Below are 17,586 nucleotides of genomic sequence, written 5' to 3' on the forward strand. Positions count from 1 at the left end.
AACAGACATTTATAGACTCATGATCTAAACATTGTACACAGTTCATTCTGTGAGGGAATGCTTTCAATAGCACACCTGATGTGTGGTTGCCCAAAATTTGCAAGATGCGCAAGATGAAAAAGTTATGGACAGTGTCTGAACAAAAATGTGACTGTACTTAACACTACCCTTAAAACAGTAAATTTCACTTTTTTTTTCTATTACAATTAAAAAAAAATAGTGGTTGAAACTATCAGGTTACTGCCAGCCTTTGTAGAAGGGAGTGGAAATTTGGATGAGGTATCAGCGAAATGGTAGGTGAGGACTGTACAGGTGCAATAAGAGAGATGGTGTTGGGGACAGCAGTATTTGATTCATAGAAGAAAGAGATGGCCCAGAATTAGAATGACTGATACTGTTACTGAAAGGTGTGTGGTCCGGCTGCTCACTGCTCAAAAGCCAATAAACAGGTAGGCCTGACTGATGGGAAGGAAAGTTTGCTTTATTTCAGACGCCGGCAACTGGGGAGAGGAGGGTGGCAGACATCTGTCCAAAGGCCAACTCCCCCCTCCACCCCCCTACCCCGGCATTGGCAACCAGTGGACAGGAGCTTTTATAGATAGAAGTGGCGAGGGGGCTATATGCAGAAACAACACAGTCAGCTCTGACAGTCATCTTCAAATTGATCATCAGTGGTCTGGCCAGCATTATATTGGTTATCTAGGTACAGTTATTCTTCAGTTCCAGGGTCCACTTGTTCCCATTTCTTTGCAGTTAGTTCTCAGAACTGTGGCAGCTCATGTCCTGAGTACAGTCCGGTCATCATCTAGTTAACTTCTCCACCTTGTGTTTTAGTATTTATGAGACAGCTCACAGGATGTGGCTCAGAATATTATCTATAGCCCTTGAGAAAGAACTAAAGGTCCTTGACTATTGTTAATAACTACATTATTATTATTTAGTCTCCTTTGACTGTTTTTTTGTTTGTTTCTGTGATTCTTATTTCTCTGACTAAACTTGTTCTTTGACTAAAATTTTCCATAGACAAAAGGCAAGCGAAGATTGGGGGCCGATGTGGGGTGGAGGCAAGGACTGTAGGGTCCTGCTCAATTTCAATACCAGCGAAAACCTGGAGTCAAGGTGGGCCTGGTACTGGGAGGGGATCAGTCTGAGAAAACAGCAGAGCATCATGTTACCTATTCAGAATAAGCTGGTGCAGAAAGCCTTGAATGCCAGTCAAGTCCCTGGAACTTCTGAGCATGGCACACCAGCATTTGAACAACACTGGTCAAGCCTGTGAGCCTGAGCACCTATTAGGCACCAGGCCCCAAGCAAGGCTTCTTATACACTATATTTCACTCAGCCCTCACTATCATCCAGGAATTACAGATGAAAAGAAATGCTGCTTGGAGAAATTAAATGACATCCCTAAATTGCACAGCAAGTAAGTGGCAGAGCTGAAATTTACCTCTCTCTCAAAACTCAAGTGTTCATCAGAAGACTCACCCCAAATCAGAAACTGGGTCAGATGCCAGGGTGACAGAGAGCAGAACTCGCCATCCAGTGTGGGAGACGGACAAGGGAACGGGAGGGACAGAGCTGCAGATGCCACTATGGGGTGAACAGAAACACCATGGAAGCCAGCTAAGAGCACCCAACTAGCTCTAAGGGAGGAAAAAAATGTCTGCTTGTGAATTGTTTCATGTTTCTTTTCTGGCTATATTCATGGTGTTTTTCTTAAGGTTAACTAAGCGTTACGAAGCTCAAATTGGCAGTGATCATATCCAAACTGAAGACTGTCCCATTGGTCCTGCCCTCTTCTCTGCAACATATTTGAGACGGCTTGGTTATCTGGAAGGGATTCAAGGCATGGAAGCTTCCACGGCCCATGTAAAGCCAACTCCTAGCTAATCAGAGACCTCCTAGCCAGAGCTCTCCTTTCCTCCGCTCTGTTCTCTCCCACCCAGTGTCAGGGAGGTCTCTTACAAAATCCACCCCACGTGTGCTTTTCTGCATCATACACTGCACTTATTAGGAATGCACACGTCTGGAACCTTTGAACAACTGAAAATGCACCTGCAAAGTCCAAAAAGGGAAGAAAAGCTAAGCTCTTTTTTAGCTTTTTACTGAAAATAAACACTCCCATCAAAACCAAAGGCTTGAAAGCAAAAAGAATCTGGCAACAGGAGTCAGTTTCAAAGCTTGTTTTCTGAAACCAACACCAATGGATAATAAAGTCGCAAATAAAAAATGACTTTATAGGTTCTATAATACAGATAACTTAACAATACACAAAGAAGGTATTTTTTACCCCCCACCCCACCACATCACCTTCAAAATCATGTCTAGATCTTCACAAACTATAAATCAATTCATATTCCCTTCACCTTTGGCTTTAAAATAAGTTGGTTCTTTCCAAAACAGTCCTGTCTTAAGCTACTTGCTCTTATAATGGTCTCCACAAACTTGTTTCTCCTCACATTTTCCCTCCCATTCTCCCCAATGCCTTACATCCTCTGCAAAGAGTATTAATGAAAGAGCTTTTCCCCAGCTGTCTGTGATAAGGCCTGACCTTAGTGAACTTTGGCCTGGACAGCAGACCACTCTCCACTAAAGCTGCCCAGGGGATGGCCCTACAGGGGAACGCAGGTCGCTTCCCTGGACCCATCAGAGCACTCCACACTGGATACGCACAAAAAAATGGGACTGTCGTTTCTCTATTTTAGAGGGGTGTTATGAAAACCACACTATCAGGAACAGTATACTACAAATTGCCCCAGCTGCTCTTCGTTCATTGGTATCTGGCTTTAAATCACAAATTCACAGGGCCCAGAACAGTCACCAGTGGCCTAAACTCAAGGTCAGTCTCAAATAGATACGCAACTACGTATTAATAAAACACCCAATGAAGAACCATGGTATCTGCCAGTCACCATAAAAAGTCTATCGCCCACAGGAAATTAAACATTTTTACTTGTGGTGTACCCAGTGTAAACGTTCACAAGTAACTATGGTTCCTCATGCATTTGCTTTGGGTATGGTACCATTTTCATTAGAAAAGTCCAGTGAAAAGCACTTTGTGATGGATACAAGCACTCGATTCAAGTGCACTCACAAGGCAAAACCAAAAATTGCAAAATAAAGCACAGCAGCATTTCCACAAGACATGACACATTTAAGTATTTAGTTTTGTTTTAGAGCCATCTTGCAATATCTTTCCCCAAATGTTGATTTCGGAAAGATTTTACGTCCTGGTTTTCATATCATTCACCTTTAAGGAAAGACAAAGCCCCAACGAAGCTACTTCTAGGGTTGTTACTGAGCCTTTTCCTGACATAAACATGCAATTTTGTCCCAAATAAAGAGCACTCCCCTGGCCAAGGCTACTAATAATATAACCATGAGAATTTACTTGTTCAATAGGAATATTAGAAATTTGTAAAGACGCCATTCTCAAATTTGGAGAAACTGGCTTTATTATCCAATATTTATGGGGGAAAAAAGTATTCATCAATGTCTTCCTCTGAGTAACTCAATATTCACACTTGGAATTTGCAAAGAGCCTTAGCAATGACTGTGAAGCCAAAGCCAACGGTTTTACAACCACTACTCTTGCTCTGTGGAATGAGAAAACCAGCTCAGACCACTGAACGTGACGAAATTATTGGTACCAGAATTAGTTAGTTGAATTCATAGGCAAGTTGAGCTCATAGGCAAGTGAGCAAAGGCAGACAGGGAAATTTTTCTGCCTCCAAAAGCTGGCATCAGCCATAATTTCCATGAAACTTGCTTCAGAACAGAACTTTTGGAAACCATAAATGTCTTCAACTATCAAAGGAAGATAGACAAAACGCAATCAGAGTGATTTCATGATTGGCTGAGTTAACGGTCTCTATGGGTTGGTCACTTTTGGCAGTCTTTAAAATCCTAGACTAGCTTCCTTCTGGCGCTCCACACATTTCTATGCTCCCTTTGGATGGGCAGTATTAAAGCCTCTTTGCTAGTATTACTAGTTTGATAATGATTTCCCACACTTATCTGGACTTTTTGTCACTATGTAAGGTAACCATGAGAAATTCCCTAGCGATTCAGTGGTAAAGAATCCTCCTGCAATGCAGGAAACACAGGTTCGATCCCTGGTCTGGGAAGATCCCCTGGAGAAGGAAACGGCAGCCCACTCTGGTATTCTCACCTGGAGAATCCTACAGACAGAGGAGCCTGGTGGGCTACAGTCCATGGGGTTGCAAAGAGTCAGACACGACTTAGTGACTAAACAACAACATCAAAGGTGACCATGATTTAAGGAGACACAAGTCATTCAGTGTTATGGACTGAATTGTATTTCACCAAAATTCATATGTTGAAAAGCTAACTTGCAATTGGACTCTATTCAGAGATAGGGTCTTTAGGAAGATAATTAAAGTTAAATTAGGCCATGCCCCTAATCCAGTAGGATTAGTGTCCTTACAAGAATAGGAGGAGACATACGAGATATCTCGCTCTGTGCACAGAGGAAAGGCCCCATGAGGACACAGGGAGAAGGTGGCCATCTACAAGCCAGGAAGAGAAACATCCTAGAAACCAAACTTGCTCTCAGACTTCCCAACCTCCAGAACAGTGAGAAAATAAATGGCTATAGTTTAAGCCACCCAGTCTGAGGCATTTGGTTATGGCAACCCAAGCTAAGATACTCAGGTTACAGCTTGACTGTTGTGACCCAAGCAGTGTGCAGACGCACAGCAGGTATGACCATACCCTCTCAACTGTGCACGCTCATGTACTTGATTTCAGTGTGATGTTCACCACACCCCCCATGAGCCAGCACTGTGAAAAGAAAGTGAAAGTGAAGTCGCTCAGTCGTGTCCGACTCTTTGTGACCCCATGAACTGCCTAGCAGGTCCCTCCATCCATGGGATTTTCCAGTCAAGAATACTAGAGTGGGTTGCCATTTCCTTCTTCAGGAGATCTTCCTGACCCAGGGATTGAACCCGGGTCTCTCGCATTGTAGGCACACACTTTATCATCTGAGCCACCAGGCAAGTCCAGCACTGTGACTGGTATCAATGGAAAGAGTGAGACTCTAAATGCCTCTGCACCTCAGTTTCCTCCCATAGTAAATTTTTATCAAACCGGTTAACTCCATCTTCTCCACCAAATTTAACAAGACTCAGTTTTGTTAAGCATTTTTTCATCCACCATGTACATGTTTTGTTCTGTTTTGTTTCGCATGAGTTTGATGATTTTTTCCCCTGGTGGTTCAGCAGTAAAGAATCCACCTACCAAAAGCAGGAGATGCAGGTTCGCTCCCTGGATCAGGAAAATCCCCCCAGGGGAGGAAATGGCAACCCACTCCAGTATTCTTGCCTGGAGAATCCCATGGACAGAGGAGCCTGGTGGGGTACAGTCCATGGGGTTGCAAAGAGCTGGACATGACTTAGTGACTAAACAACAACAACAAAATACTCAAAAGGAATATGAAGTGTTGGCTTCCTTAAGAAAACAGTAAATTACTTTAAGGATATGTATTATTATTGTGGTGAGGGTTTCTCTCCTTTCATGCCCGGAAATTTCAGTCCCTTAATTCTGGTGGTTTGATAGGCGAATCACCTGGTGGTCACATCTCTAAGTCAGTCATTGGCCATGGACTAATGCTGACCTCTGGAAAGTCACTTCCTGGAAATGTCTTTGGGTTATTTGAACTGTTTTTGCTAACAACCTCAGAAAAGTAAATACAGAGTTTATGAGTCAGATCCATCAGTATCAAGAATGAAATATAATAGTCAATAAAATCTACTGAAGAAGATTGAGGCATCAGTCTCTTAATATTAATACTAATAAAAGTTCAAAAGTATTGCAGTTTACCATGAGTAGCCAGTAGCTAAGACTTTATATGCATTATCTCAATAACTTTTATAGGTCAAATACCACTGTTCCCACTTTACAGGTAAGGAGACTGAAGCACAAGAAGGCTAAATGACTTGGCCAAGAGTCTGCAGCAGGAAGCAGCAGAGCAGGTTTGAAATGCTCCATGGGACCAGATCACTATGCTGTTCATCTTCCTCCTCTCTGTGGCAAGTAACACTGTGGGAGGGATCTGATGTTGGGGAAATTTCCACACACTTTTAAGTGACACACAAGTGTTATTTCCTTTAGCACAAATCCTCCTGAAGCCATTTTGTGTATAAAATCAACCTGCATGGTCTTAATTTAAAAATATAGAAGACACGCACCCAAATCACTTCAGTCAACACTAGTAATGATGATGCCAAGTCTGTATAACCAGCCCCCCCGGAAAGACAGACAGCTATATCCTTGAGTCTAAGTGCTTTGTAATTGTTACCTTACAATCCAAACTGAGATACTGCCTTCTCTCCTAACAGTACACCAAGCAAAATTTCAAGATGCTAGCCAGGAGACAAATCATCCAGAGAAACCACTTCTCTGTCTTCTGAAAGCATTGGCTGTTCTCGGGAGCCCTGAAACTCATTATTCCCCTGAAGGTGAACAGCAGAATCCAGTTTGCAAGCAAGTTGAGATCCCTTGTTCCTAACGAGGACTCTGGATGCCTCCAAAAACACTGGCAGCCATGCACCCAGAAGTCTGCATGTTTGCTTGCGATGGAGAAGAAAGGGACCAGGACTCCAGGGGTTGGGTGAATGAGGGAAGATTTGAGCATATTTATGGATTAAGGGAACTGGCAGAGGGAATGTACTGGAAAATACAAAGTGAGAGGAGAGAATTGAAAGAAAAAAGTCCAGGGGTAAGGTAAAGATTTGCTCTAGCACTCAAGAGAAAGAATTTATTTGGGGGGTGGACAAGGGTGGAAACCACACAATATTTCTTTATTAGCGGCAAGAAAGGAGATAATTGGAAATGAAATCTTTTAGGTAAAATGAAAGATATTTGTGTCAGCTGGCCTCAATTTTCTCAGAAAAGGAGTGAGAGGGCTGGGGTTTGGATGAATAAAGTTTGCAGAGAGTGGAAAATGTTTAGGACAAAAAGTCAAGTAGAGAGGGTTAAAAGGATTACCAAGTAGAAGGGGCAGCTGTGTTAACCTCAAGTGGCATGAGCTGTGGTCCAGAGCAGGGGGCGGCCTTCTGTTAAGCTGGGTCAGGTCCTCTGACAATGGTGTTCTGGCCTGACCTTGCCTCTGTGATTTACCAGGGTCCTCGCTTCAGTCATTTCAACAGCTGCCTTTTTGCCTGCAAGATAATCCAAAGTCCTCAGCATGACCCAGAGGCCTTTTGCATCTGACCCCACCTAACTCTCCAGCATCCTTTTTTTTTTTTCTTTTTGCCTCCTGCCATACTGAACTAATTTTAGTTCCCCCAAAGCCCTAGGTCCTTTCATTGCTTCTGGGCCTCAAATCCCACAGCTCCTCAGAAATGTTTTTCCCTTTAATGCTTGGAGAATAAACATTCTTTTTTTTTTTTTTAAAGGTTACCTCCTCCAAGAAGCCTTCCTGGATCACCTAATGTAAAACTGATCACTCAGCTTTTCCTTTTGTCAACCCATCTGTGCCCTGTATAGGTTCCTGGCATGACAGAGTACTTCCTGTTTCATTAACTCTAAACTGCATGTTTTTTCACATTTCAAAAATCTCTGAAGTGAGGATATGTCTTATATTTGATAGTGTGTTACGGTTTAATTGGTAGGATTTTTATTATTATTATTATTTCTCAGTGGTACCAAAAAAGGTGCATCCTACCTCAAGAGCATTGGTGAAATGCAGCTTCGTTTTTAAAAACTTTTTAGAATGAAGCAGTGATTTGCATCTGGAGGTGATCTCGTTTTCCCTCCCAGCACACGCACTTCAGCAATATTTGGTTCTGTCCACTGGTGGGGAGGGTATGCTGCTGGCATCTACAGATGCCAGAGGCAGAGGATGCCCAGGACCACCCCCCCCCAACCATGCACACACACAAAGAATCATCCTGCCCAAAACATCAGCAGTGTGAAAGTTGAGAAACCCTAGTTTTGGGTGACAATATTTATTCGGGTACATGCTATGCTTTGTTATATTTGATTTTAAATCAATCTTCTAAGGGTATAAAGTTCAATCTAATATATATCAATGTTTTCCAAACGTCGGCTTGTAGAGCAAGAACAGCAACTCTTGAGAAATGCCCTTTCTTCATCACTCCTCCCCCATGTCCCTCCACTAGACTCCCCAGAGAATGAATGAAGCAATATTAGGGATCAAAATTGGAAGGCCAGAGAGTCTAAAAGTGATCTGTGACCTTAAACAAATTAGGAGAGTTAACAGCAAGGCCAAGACTGGATCCCAGACCCCCAGATTTCCCCGCACCCACGCAGCCTAGGAGGCAGGTCGCTCTGCTCTCTGCCTAAATTGGCTAACACAGTTTGGTACCTTAAGAGGAAACCTGTGCCCTTCAAATATGAGCAGCGCGACTTAGCAGGAGTTTAGCCTGAGTATTCACGCTTCAACACCAGGCACCCACGCCTCTCTGGTGCTACTTTATGAGAATTTAGGTTGACTCTGTAAGGCCCCCGAGCTCTGTGGGGAACTGGATTTATGCAAAAATAACTGCGATTCATAAGTGTGAAGGAACTTCAAATACCTGTAGGTGATTTCGTCATACAAACGGGCAGAGAGAACGGAATACATGTATTCGAGGCTGTAGGGGAGCGGTTATTAATTTGAAAGGAGAGCAGGCGGAGCGGTCCTTCACGCCCAGAAGCTGCATGTGTGAAAAAGGCCTCGTGCTGGAGCTGGAAGCTGATTCATGTGAGCGACGGAGGGATCCCAGAGGAAGGTTTTTGCAAAGCCTTTCCGTGTCTCGGTGCTTCAGTCAAGTGGGCACCGACTGCCCACTTCTCCAAGCACCACCTTCCTCCTTCCCACTCCGAGGGCTGGATCACTGGGGGAGGCTCTACTCTGGATCCTGTGGCCCAGCTTCGTGTCCGCCAACCCCCTTCTCCACCCTGCGCCGCCGCAGGGGACGGATGCCGGAGGCCAGGCTCACCTTCAGGCGGATGGGAAGGACCGCTCCTGCTGGAGGGGGCCCAGGAGTGTCTGTCTGCTCCACTCTGACCAGCTCCGAGGGCCAGCGCGCTGCGCGTCGCCAGCCAGGGGTGCAGGGCTCGCGGCCCCCGGGGAAGCCCAGCAGTTCCGCGCCCCCTCCGGCACCTCGCACAGCTTCCACCTCGGGGGAGCTCACCTGCTCCCTAGGACCCCAGATTCCTGATCCCCCGGTTCCCGCCCTCCTCTTCGCGCCCTCGCCTGGGCCCTGCCCGCCCTGGGCCTGAGCGACACGCTGGGGCGGTGGGCACGTGGTCTAGGTCATGCGGGCTCCCGGGGGTGCCCGGATGGTCCCCCGAGCCCCACTCCTGCTGCAGCAGCTGAAGGGTGTGCAGAGCCACCATCTGATGGCCGGTGGAGGCCTCTAAGGGCGCGGGGCTGGTCCTCGCCCCCGCCGCCGGCTCGTTGAGCTCCACCCGGGCAGGTGCATCCGCAAGCGATGGAGGTGGGGGCGCGTGGGGTCGTTGGGGTCATTTTCCCAGCCCGCCGCTCCTCCGCCTCCCGGCCTTTCGGCGTGTGGGGCCGGCCCGCCCCGCGCCCGCGGTCAGCGACCCGCGCTGGCCCCAGCATTCGGTTCGAGTCCGACTGGGCTTGTTCCGACTCCAGACTGCCTGAAGTCCTGCTCCCCCCCCCCCCCCCCCCCCCCCGTGCACTTGAAAACCGGCCAGAAGCTGCGCGCAGGTTCCGCCTCCTCTCCAGGGCTTGGCTGGGACAACCTGCCGCTTGGTGCGGAGGCATCCATCCAGGGGTACCCCGCCCCATCTCCTTTGAAGGAGGCCTACCTGAGACCGTTTGGGGCCTGGGATGGGGGTGCACGAGTTAAAGACCCAACAGGAAACGAAAAGTGTGCAGGACCAGAGGAAAGTTCACGAAACCAAGACGGTGCTTGATGCCCCTCCCGCCCTTTCACAGCCCTAGGGGAATTTTCAGGGACTTCGTGGAGGAGCCTTCAAGGCCCCTGTCCCCCCACAGAAGAAAGGGACTGTGTATCCTCAGGCCCCTTGTGCTGGGAAGGCCTGACTGCCGAAGCAAAGTTGCGTCAGGGCGCAGCCCGGCCTGCTTGCATAGCAACTGGGGAAGCAAGGGCTTGGCACTGCCTAGATGAGGAGCCTCAATGTTTTTTTGTGAAACTCCCAAGGACTTAGGCAGCAGAGTTTGAAGCTAAATCCTTTTACCAGCCATGAACCCGGGACAGCTGTACAAATAGTTGCTGGTTTTAATTAAACCTAACTTCAGCTACTTCCTTGACTTAGGAAAAAGAACTGGCAAATTTATGCTTTGATAAATTGGAAACTATTGGTGTGTGATTACACTTAAAAAAAAAAAAGACATTTGAGGGGACTGGTAGGGAGGACTGTCTCAGAGCGGAGTGATTTCCACTCTTTTCCTGCATGGGAAACAGTTTAGAATCTAAATTTTAGATAACCCCACAACCAAGTAAAATGGGACAAGGGTGTAGGCTGATGGCAGACAAGTACACCCTAGCAGACCCAGAGGATGGGGTTTCATTCTTCCTTTAGGAGGGAAAGTCCATCTTTGAGGCTGTGAAGTAAGATCTGGGGAGGCCCTTGCATGGGAAAGTTTCTCCAGGGAGTTCGTAGTCTGGAAGTGTAGTCATCAGAGATACAGGGGGGATTGGGGGTCCTTGAAGGTCTCTTTAACTCTGGGATAATATGACCGCATATAATCCTCCCAACTCTCCAGCGAAGGTTCCTTCTCATGCTCAGTATTTTCTTCGCCTATGAAAACAAATCTGAATGCCAAGGTAAAGAAAACCTTTCTTAAACAAAAACAAGTATGTTCACACTAATTATAACTCAGGGAAAATGCATGTCTGTGCATTGACAGAGAGGAAATTACTTTGGAGGGAAGTAAATAGTTTAAAGTTGATTATATTCTCTTGAAGTTACTTAAGTTCATAATGAAAAAGAGAAAAATCCTTCTTTATGTTTTTTTTTTTTTTCCAATCCTCAAACATTGAACTACATTAGTTCCCAGAGACTAACTGGGAATAGCAAAAACTAACCCCTAATTTTCACAGAGCATGTCAGGTCTCCAGGGTTGCTCCTCTTTCCAGATACGTAGGAAATCCTAGTGGACCCACTGTTCCACTATCAAATGACTGACTGTGAAAGCTTCTCGACAGATGGAATTCCAGCCAACTGCAGAATTGAGATCACCCAATGCAGACTGACCTGAGGCCCCCTGTTCACGATACCAGGCTGACTCTGAGAGCCATAACAGATAACACCAACGGAACTACCAGAGGTAAGAGAGATGCGGCCAGAAAACCATGGGGCCTGGCATAGGATGATACGTGAGGCTTCATTAGCTGCCATGTTTTCTGGTATCAGAGAGCACTGGATTATCTAGAAACTCAAAGCTTTGTCTGTCTTGGCCATGACACGTTTTCCTTTGCATGACCTTGAAATGACTGATGATATGAGGCCCCAACCGAGGAAAAGGATCCATAAACTATTGAGGTGAGTCCACAGCAGAGCAGATCTACCTTTGATCTAAAACACTTCCAAAGTTATATATGCTGGGCTACCAGACCAAGTAACTAATTACACAGTCCCTACTCCCTGTACGAACAATATAAAGCCACTGGACAATAAAAGTCACATCCAAAAGAATGAAGGACTGGACACCTGGGATTTTTGCTTCACAGCATCTATTTCACTGTTTTATATAAACCATACCCTAATTTCCCAGTAGCTATTCTTTCTCCTCTAGGCTCAGTCCATGTCATCAGGTGGGATGAACCCATTCCACAGAAGTGAACTGGAGCATCTAGGCTGAGGCCAATCGCACATCGATCCGAGTTCCCACTGGGAATGGTCAGGAATGGGCACATGACGTAAGAGGAGCCAATGACAGTATCATTTAGAGTCCTTTCGACTGAATGTACCATATAAGAGAGAATAATGGAACTAGAATAAAGTCCAGGCCAAAAGGTGAAACAGCAAAAGATGAATTCCCCTTTAACAAGAAATCGCCATATAAAATAATTTAATCAATAAGTCTCAGATCACGAGTCTTAAGATAGGATGGCACCAGGGTTGAGTAATCTTTAGGTGTGTCAGATATCCAGGGGTCCTCCTCTTTCCCAAAACACTGGAAATTCAGCTTTCTGAGGCTGGCACTCCTAATATCAAACGGCTGACTGCAGTGACCCCTTGTGGATGTGAAGCCAAGAAGATGTAATTTCTGGAGCTTCTGCAGCCATCTTGTGAGTCTGAGGAGAGAGTCTACCTGTGCATGAGCAGCACTAAAGAGAGCAAAGCCAAGAGATCTGGAGAGAGAGACTACTGGTCTTATGACACCATCTGAGCCCCATGTTGTGCTGCATAAGAAGAGAGCCCCATCTCCAAGCTTTCAGCTATTTGTTGCGTTGCTCAGTCATGTCCAACTCTTTGCAAACCCATGGACTGCAACACACCAGACTTCCATGTCCATTACCATCTACTGGAACTTGCTCAGACTCGTGTCCATTGAGTCGGTGATGCCATCCAACCATCTCATCCGCTGTCATCCCCTTCTCCTCCTGCCTTCAATCTTGCCCAGCATCAGGGTCTTTTTTAATGAGTTGTCTCTTCACATCAAGTGGCCAAAGTATTGGAGCTTCAGCTTCAGCATCAGTCCTTCCAATGAATATTCAGGGTTGATTTCCTTTAGGATGGACTGGTTTGATCTCCTTGCAGTCCAAGGAACTCTCAAGAGTCTTCTCCAACACCACAGTTGAAAAGCATTAATTCTTCGGCACTCAGCCTTCTTTATGGTCCAACTCTCACATCCATATATGATTACTGGAAAAACCATGGCTTTGACTATAGGGACCTTTGTCAGCAAAGTAACGTCTCTGCTTTTTAATATCTGTGCTGTCTAGGTTTGTCATAGTTTTTCTTCCAAGGAGCAAGTGTCTTTTAATTTCATGGGGGGCTTCCCGGGTGGCACTAGTGGTAAAAAAAAAAAAAAAAAAGCCCGCCTGCCAGTGCAGGAGACATAAGAGACATAGGTTCGACCCCTGGGTTGGGAAGATCCCCTGGAGAAGGGCATGGCAACCCACTCCAGTATTCTTGCCTGGAGAATCCCATGGACAGAGGAGCCTGGCGGGCTATAGTCCATGGGCTGGCACAGAGTCGGACACGACTGAAACGACTTAGCAGCGGGGAGATGGGAAGAAGCAGTGTTTAATTAGACTGCAGCTACATGGCCCCAGCACTTTTTTTTTTTTTTTTCAGTTATACAAACCACTGAAATCTCTTTTTACTTGAATTTGCTTTAGGTTGAGTTTACTGCCTCTTGCAGCAGAAAGTCACAACCGAAGCAAACTGCTTCAACTGTGTTATAGGATAGATAACTTAATGGAGTGATCCTAGTGTTTCTCGGGCAAAATCCTGCTAAAAGGTTCCTCCAGCCATTTCCAGCAATGCTGAGTCATTAACGTCATCTCTCTACTACCTCAACAGTTGTGGGGAAAGATAATCTGAACACCTCTGGTCGTTCCTAAAGACTGACAAGAGTATTGAAAAATGACTAGTGGAGACATTCATGACTCACGATGATGTGGGATGGAAAAGGGAACAGAATAGACAAACTCAGTGAAGTAATAAGCATTTTTCTACCCATTAATAGACAAGGTCGAGGGTTGTTAGGTAAATGAGTATTCTGATGCTTCTTTTATTACAAAGGTTCTTTTTCCACATGAACAACAGATATGATCCCTTATGTGGAACCATGAGGAAGCCAGGCACAGTGAGAACAGAAGGGAGCTGGGAGAAGGTGCAGCTATGTGGAGCCTTTCTCAAAGGCCTTGGCAGAGCCCAGACACATCTGAGCCCTCTGTATATACTTTGGCAGTTTTCTCCAAAAGGGATCCAAGAAAATTCCAGAAATGGGGCCGTTAACCTTCAACACACTCCAGTGGAGTTCATATGTGGGGGCAAAACAAAACATGTCCAAAAGAGACCAAAGAGTTATTATTCTTGAATGAAAATCATGATTGAGGAGAAACAGATGCTTTAGCGATATACCAAGATATGAAAATGTACTATAAAAGAGAAAACAATGGAACTAGGAAAAAAATGGAAGCCCAAAGAAGAAAGAGCAAAAAAGATCAAATTCCCTTTTTAAACACACAATTGTAATGTTTGAATATGCCAAGTCATAAAATGCACATGCAATTCTAACTTTGGCCTAAACATTTGATTTAAAAAAAAAAAAAAAATGCAGTCCTGCCACGAAACCTCTGAGTTGCCAAAAACAATTGTTTACACAGGGCAATGTGTTTTCAGGACGTCTTATATGTACTGCCTGCCCAGGCCCTGTTAAGCTGGTGAAGCTGAGTGAAGCTTAGTAAAACTAAGTGTAGAAAAATAGGGAAGTCTAGCAAAAGGAGGGAAAAGAGAAGTCAAAAATGTTGAACCCCACCACTTGTGCTGACATAATCTGATACGAAATTCACCTCCTCAACATAGAAAACACAGAACGCCGTTCCTTCTGGACACATACATCGTTTTACTTGGCTCTGTCTTAACAAGTTTATGTCCAGGGAGAATTCTTGATGTTGGCAAAAATAAATTCAAAAGTGGATTTTAAAAGAGTCAGTATAACTTTTCTTAATTCTTATGCTTTCAATAGATGATTTCGTGCTTAAAGGTAAGAGAATGGCACAGATTTTCATGCTGTTTACACATGAGTCCAACAAGACCGCCCTGCTGTATTTTCTTCTTTATTTCTGATTATAAGATGTCACCCCTGAAGAATATCCTTTCTCTTGGTGGGAAGAATTTTAAATGTGCTTTAGTTACTGAACTATTGGCTTGGCCAAAAAGTTCGTTTGGGTTTTTCTGTAAGATGTAATGGAAAAACTCAAACAGACTTTTTGGCCAACCCAATATTTCAATTGTATGTGTAGATATGACTTGTAATACTGAAACTGGGGGAGAAATAGTAATAACAACTGAGAAGGGATGAACATGAGGAGTGCTTAAATTTGACTAAATTCCACGTTCTTTTTTTAAATTCCAGATTCTTTAATCTTAATGAAAAAAAATGTCACCACCCGCGTCACTCTTCCTGATCACCCTTATTTTCAAGCTCTGGTAGGTACCCTTTTAATGCAATGAGGGGGGGAATGCTTGACTTGAATTGATATATTTTTAAAAAATGTAATCTTCCCTATCCCTTTCCTTACGTTCCTCCTCATACCCTCATGCATTTTTTTCTCCAAGAAAGTATCTACTCCAATGTCTTTTCTGTCAGGCTTTATGGTTGAACAGACATTGGGGTTTTATCCACCCTCTCATTTTCTCCTCTCTTCTTTCTATTTTTCCAGTGATCCCTTTCCTATAGTAATTGTAATAAAAAAGGAGATGGAGAGAGGGGATTCGGAGCCCCATGGTTTTTTGTTAGTTTTCTCTACAAGATCACTTATGCCTGTGTTTCCATGAAGTCAAAACTGCATACTGGGAGATTCAATTTGGTCTCCAACACTTTTTTTCAGTCTCCAGCTCTTAAATCCTGGGTGCAGCAAGGGAGAACTAAACCCAGTTTAGAGAGTTGGATTAGTGCCTTCCCACACTGGCTGTCTGTGCTGGGAAAACAAGAGAGGCCAACAGAGCTGCTTGCTTTGTTTGGTCATTTAAATCATTTTGTTTCAAAGTATTATTGAGAATGATCCGAAAAGTTGAAATCAGGTAAAAATCACTTAAAAATAAAGACCTGCTGACCATGATTGAAATGACCCATTTTTGTCCTTGGAGGAAAAAGATAAAATACTCTAAGATGTATGTTTACATAAAAATATGACATTACATCTTTTAGCGTAAAGACTGTTTTTCAATTCTTATCATATGGCTCTCTGACTACTCCCTGTTAATTAGCAAGTGGGCTCTTACAGATGCCAATCTGAACATAAAGTTCAAATGTTCCATAGAAGTGATCAAATTTCCAAGTATTTGTTCAAACAAACTATATGTAAATTTTATTTGGTCTGTGCTTCCCATTTGAAAATTGAAACCACATTCAATAGGCTTCTTAATGCCCTGTTCATATATCTAAGCTTCCTTAGAAGCTTAAATTGTAGCCTTTGATGCCTCATTCTTAGATAATGGTAGATAATTTGTTAAAGAAGCATTAAGGGAATTCTTAATGTCCTAGTTTTTTTAGCTAAGAATAAAATCTAAAATGTTAGGTGAATATTATTTTAATACACAATTCTGTTTAACAATGCCTTATTTTTTTTAAAAAGTTTAATGACTGTTGTTCCAAAACCAGGGTAAAATATAAAATATAAAATACATAGAATGGGCAAGAAGTATGCCTTGAAATCTCTTTGCTTAGTCGTATCTGACTCTTTGCGACCCCATGGACTGCTGCATGCCAGGCTTCCCATCCTTCACTCTCTCCCGGAGTTTGCTCAAACTCATGTCCACTGAGTCGATGATACCATCCAACCATTTCATACTCTGTCACCTTGTTCTCCTCCTGCCCTCAATCTTTCCCAGCATCAGGGTAAAATCTCTTATTTACTGAAATTTACACTATGTTTTAAATTAAAACTTTTTAGCTCCCATAAATGTCCATGCTAATATTTTAAATTCCCAAATTTAACACTCATAGGGAAAGGGAAAGTAATGTAGTTTGGAAGCTAACAGATTAGGCTCTAATAGATGATAAAAACATCTGCCTAGAGAATTTTAAAAAATTAACAGAAAAACTATACGAAGAAAGAAGAATTGACTTTAGATACATATATAGAAAACATATAAAACCTGATTCACTTTCCTATGCACCACAATGGCCGATTAGAAATGTCAGGGGGAAAATGGCCCAATTCTTAATAACAACAAGCATATAAAATAGCTGGAAATATACTAAACACAGACATTTTCAAGACTTATGATAAAAACCCCATGTAACACAAAATTACCTCAAACTATAAAAGAAGATGTAAATAAATGGAGAAAAATATTCTCTTTCTGATTAAATAGTCCATATTTGTAAACTATCAATTTTCTCCAAGTTAATCTAGAAACTCAATGCAATTCCAGTAAAAACCTCAACATAATCTTTATGAAACTAAGCAAGCTCATTCCCAAACTGATCTTCTCAAGTTGATCTAGAAGAGAAAGCATCAAGATAGTCAAGAAATTTTTCAAACGGCAACAATTAGGAGGAACTTTCTCTGCCACATATCAAAATATGCCATAAGCTATACTAATTTTAAAAGTGTGGTAATGGTACTGAAAATGGACATATAGATCAATAGAGTCAAAACAGTGTGTGTGTGTGTGTGTGTGTGTGTGTGTGTGTATACACACTAGAAGCATAATCTGTATATAAGTACAATTTCATTTATGTTGTATCAGTGAAGGTAGTGGTATGACTAGTGGCTATCATCCATTTGGATAAAAACAAAGTTAGATCTGTTCCAACTTCATATGCAAGCATAAATAATAAAGTGCTAAATACTTTAGTTTAGAAACTGCTATTTGAATGTTTATAATTATTGAGTGGGAAAGGCATTTCTAAACACAATATGATATGTATACATCATA

General features: G+C 43.4%; 1 protein-coding gene across 1 annotated transcript; it reads right to left on the bottom strand.

Moving 5' to 3' along the window:
* Positions 1-8,968: 8,968 nt before the first annotated feature.
* Positions 8,969-11,361, bottom strand: DLEU7 (deleted in lymphocytic leukemia 7). The gene is given in 4 exon segments (XM_065901790.1): positions 8,969-9,019; positions 9,021-9,170; positions 9,172-9,432; positions 11,218-11,361. Coding segments are annotated over 4 exon segments (606 nt in total).
* Positions 11,362-17,586: the final 6,225 nt, after the last annotated feature.

The sequence above is a fragment of the Muntiacus reevesi genome, chromosome 11, assembly GCF_963930625.1.
Source record: "Muntiacus reevesi chromosome 11, mMunRee1.1, whole genome shotgun sequence".
Lineage (NCBI taxonomy): Eukaryota > Metazoa > Chordata > Mammalia > Artiodactyla > Cervidae > Muntiacus > Muntiacus reevesi.